Source organism: Limulus polyphemus, unplaced genomic scaffold (genome assembly GCF_000517525.1).
Source record: "Limulus polyphemus unplaced genomic scaffold, Limulus_polyphemus-2.1.2 Scaffold3257, whole genome shotgun sequence".
In the NCBI taxonomy this organism is placed as follows: Eukaryota; Metazoa; Arthropoda; class Merostomata; order Xiphosura; family Limulidae; genus Limulus; species Limulus polyphemus.
The window spans coordinates 123,944-128,565 of record NW_013668867.1 but is presented as its reverse complement, the minus strand read 5'-3'; the positions used below and the strand labels follow the sequence as shown (position 1 = coordinate 128,565).

Genomic DNA, 4,622 nt, shown 5'->3' with positions numbered 1-4,622 from the left:
GAAGCTCTGTTTAAATTTTTATGTGTGTTTTGTTTGATTCTGGTTTGGTGAGAGATAGATCGAAAGCACCTGCCACGTTTGTTTGAATTTCGCGCAAAGCTACTCGAGGGTTATCTGAGCTAGCCGTCCTAATTTATAAGTCTCAGACTTAACAACAACTCTTGGAATACTTTTTTTACAGACAAATAGTGGGATTAACAATAACATTATAACGTCCTAACGGTTGAAAGGGCGTGCGAGCATGTTCAGTGACAGGATTCGAATCTGTGAGTCTAGGAAATTCAAAGTCGAGCGTACTAACCATCAGGTCATGCCAGGCCTACAACTGACACAGGAAAATTTTTGTAAATGTTTCTTGTTGGCACCTGGAGCTAACAGCACATACGAAAAACAACCCATAGAAATCCCAGTCGTTGTTTGGTAGCTTATTTTATGTTTTAGAGTCGAAATAAAACCTAAAAAGTGCGAAATGAGGCATAACTTTCGGAATTAGACAGATACAGAACGTCAATTGGCCTGCATCATGTCGATGGTCTTCGTAATAGTTGTTTTGATTCACTCTTGACATTACACTCGCTTTTGTTTGTCATAGTCCACATGATTACCATTAGACAATTTTACTTGTAGTTCTAATGAAGCTCAAATATTAATATCCCGTAAAACCTAATTGATTTGTGGCACTATTTTTATTATCATAGGAACATCAGAAATTACAAAAACAGTTTACTTACCGACCTTTCTGATTATGTATGCATATTGTACTCCAATGGTTCTTAGCTCTTGGGTCGCGACCAAAAACTGGGTCGCCAAGGGTCTCCAGTGACTGTCCGAACTTTCCTTTGTAGTCCAAGAGTGGCTGCGCCAAAGGGGTCTATTTGAAGGCATGAGTCGCCGAGCTGGCCTCGCGACCAGAATTTGGGTCGCAGATAAAAAGGTTAAGAACCAGTGTTGTACTTTGTTAGCAAAATCATTTTAATCAGGTAGAGACATTTTTTTTTGCGAAGGTGTGACTTAATCGCATAATTAAATATTAATGTTCAATGTATATAGTAAAAATTCTTACCTGGTCACCATCTTGGGAAAGCCAACTATCGTTGCTCTATTGAAAAAGAAAGAAAGAAAAATATACAGTTAAACCGTTAGAAAAGTTCACTTTCCTCTCTGTATTAAATTGTAATGCTTACACAGCCTATGTATGGATTACACAACAGGTCGAATAGAAATAAAATTACTGTTGACTGAACCATTGTCAGCATAAGTTATGACATGGACCGTTTTCTTAATCCATATATATATTTATCTACGTTCCATGTTATTATTATTATTGTTATAAAGGTTAGTTTTCATTTCATTTTCTACCGTTTCAAACAAGGTTATTTATAACTAGATGTCCCCCAAGTGGCTCAGCGGCGGGTCTAGCCCTGTTTATTTAAAGTTCTAAATAGCATTTTACATTATATATCAAACACAGGAGGGAGGAAGAGGTCTAGATTGTATCTGATCCTCCCAGGTCTAGAAAGACCTAAAGCCCGATGCCGAAAGGAGCGAGGATTTCGATACCCATGGTGGGGCACAGCACGTACAGCCCATGATATAGCTTTGCGCTTAACAACTGGATGGTTGAGACAAACGTTATTTCAGTTAAAATATCTCGAAATATCTGGAATGAATTAAAATTCGAAAAAGTGGGAAATACTGTACTTCAGAGGAAATTTTTGGCACAGGAGGAATTCCCCCTTTACACCTCCAAAATTCAACTCTTAATAAAAAAAAAGTTATCATAAATCCAGCATGGTCACGTTATCCAATGGAGCTTTTCATGCACGTCTTTAGGCGTTAGGAACAGCTTCAAGCAGATTTCGTATACAAAAATAAATCTAAACCAATCCTAGTTACACCAATAAACTCATTTCTACTGTCACTAGAGTTACCAGACTTCTCCTTTCTTAGCTTTTTTTCTTCTTTTCTTTTTGGCCCGATCAGAAAAGGTAGCAGTATTAATCTGTCCCAGTTACTGTGCATATAAGTGTGAGTTTAATATGGACATTTTGTCATTGTACACGGCTCCTTTAAATTTTACTCGGGATATCACTTGACAAAGACAGATTACATAGTAAAGAGTTACATCCCTCCCTACTATATTTTATTCACCTAATCTGTTGTTGGGAAGCTGCTGGAATTGAGATTTGAAGAATTGCCTAGCGGCGAAAAATAAAACGAAGAAGCAACTTTTTTTTTAGTACGTTTAAAACGGCCTAGAAGTGTTTACTATTTATCTTTTTTTTCATTTGAAGTAGATAAGCTTTTAACAAATTTTGTTTATCTAATATTCTAAAATACGACGCGATAAACATTGAATTATTTAGCAAATGATATTCAGAGCTGTTACAATGCCACTCCGTATGGAAAAGGCCCGGCATGGCAAGGTGATTAGGGCGCTCGGCTCGCAATCTGCAGGTCGCTGATTCCAATCCCCGTCCCACCAGACATGCTCGTCCCTTCATCCGTGGGAGCATTATAATATAACGATCAATGCCACTATTCGTTGGTAAAAAAGTAGCTCAAGAGTTGGCGGTGAGTGGCTAGCTGCCTTCCTTCTAGTCTTTCACTGCTAAGTTAGGAACGTATAGCGCAGATAGCCCTCGTATAGCTTTGCACGAAATTCAAAACAAAACCTTATAGGGGAAAAAAATGTCTCAGTTTTGCATGCACTCCAGTGGCTCAGCGGAAAGTCTGAAGACTTACAACGCTAAAAAACGAGGTTTCGATACCCGTGGTGTATAGCTTTGCTCTTAACAACAAACAAATCAGATAATCCTAACTGTCGCCCATGTTGTTTTACGTACGTAGATAACGCCTTCCTGTAGTTTCGGTTTGTTTGTTTGTTTTGAATTTTCGCGTGAAGCTACACGAGGGCTATCTGCGCTAGCCGTTCCTAATTTAGCAGTGAAAGACTAGAGGGAAGGCAGCTAGCCACTCACCGCCAACTGTTAGGCTACTCTTTTACCAACGAATAGTGCGATTAACCGTCACATTATTACGCCCCCACGGCTGAAAGGGCGAGCATGTTTGGTGGGACGGGGATTTGAACTCGCAATTTGCGAGTCGAGCTCCCTAACCACCTGGCCATACCGGGTCTATAGTTTCGGAAATAGTTGTCTAAACTCTGATTTTTTTTAAAGTTATCACGCATGCACGTCAGTTATTAAAATTACTATACAATTTTTTGGTATCAAATAAAGAACCATCACATGCCAAGTTGTGAACGTCGATCAATCTCCAGTCGCCTCGAGTTACAAAGAGTAATTACTTCGCAATTTTAAGAGCCTTAGGCTATGAACGTTGTGTTGACTAAAGCCATTCAAAATTGGATCCCATATTGATTCACAAAGGAATAAGCAGCGCACAATTAATCTGCGCCCCTTAAGCGTGCTTCAGCTTGCAGTTGGAGTGTACTAAACACATCATATACACGTATATTAAATAAATTGAAGAAATGAACTAAGTGCTGTAAACGAACACTGGCGTGATGAATAAAATACGGCCCTATCCATAGCCTTGAGGTGTTTATTTTTGCTCACGAAACTACAGAAACTATTTTCGAAGATCAACAAGTTCGTGTGCAATTATAACTACCCTTTTATTTAATCAGAGGGAAGTCACTTAACTGTTGATGCACGCGGGATGAAATGTACACTAGTAGTTGTTAGGCCTCATCTATTTGTCAGTTTGTGTATACATAAACAAGTTATTTAATAGGTTTCAGCGGAAACAACAGATAAGCATAGATGATAGACAATTTAGTCTTAAAAGTTTTTAATGACGTCAAAAATGGATTACATTTCAGGATCGTGAAGTAATAAGATTATTAAAAATCCCAAGTTGAAGACTTCGAAGCGTGCAGGCTCTGTTAATTTTACGACTCGAAATTCGTAAGGAGTTCTGATTTCATTACCCAGGTGTCGCTGTCTTCGTTTTAAGTTGTAGTTATTTATCTCTTCAACAATGTGGACATAAGAACATGGGATTAAAAGATAAGCATCATATTAGTAGCTTGAAATAAATTCAAACCAATTTTTAAATGGAAAGAACCTAACCTAAGATATTATACAAAAATCACAAATATCAACAAGAAATAACTCACAAAAGTATAATTCTATATTTTTCTGAAAAATATAGAAAGAACATTGCTGTTAGTTATTAAACACAAAGGGTCATCTGTGCTCTGCCCATCACGGGTATCGAAACCCGGTTTTTAGCCGTATAAGTTTACAGACCTGCCGCTGTGCCACTGTGGTGGGGTGGGGGTGGGCGCCTTTTTATTTTTTGGTGTCTAAACTAAGAACACGCAGTCAGCCCTTCAACAAACCTAACCAAAGTCAAAATTGTGTATAATATAAATTAATTCTAGTGAAGGAGAACAAGTATTTTATTGATACTGTTACGTCTCCGTTCGTTAGTTGATTTTCCGTAACTTCGTTCCCACGAAACTTTAGCGACACAAGTCCTTACTTAATAAAACTGGTTTATTCTTTCCGAATACAACTTTACGATACACTTAATTTCAACAGTCGCGCTATAATAAACGCTATATCTCACGTGGCCATCAATATTTTGTCCGC

The 4,622-nt window shown here is 38.1% G+C and overlaps 1 protein-coding gene across 1 annotated transcript in view; it reads right to left on the bottom strand.

Moving 5' to 3' along the window:
* Positions 1-1,063: 1,063 nt before the first annotated feature.
* LOC111088173 overlaps positions 1,064-4,622 on the bottom strand; it is a gene marked incomplete at its 3' end in the record, with an annotated part of 47,830 nt that continues 44,271 nt past the window's right edge. The window contains exon 4 of the mRNA XM_022397398.1: positions 1,064-1,099. Coding sequence (XP_022253106.1) covers positions 1,064-1,099 — 36 coding nt within the window. The remainder of the gene's footprint in view (positions 1,100-4,622) is intronic.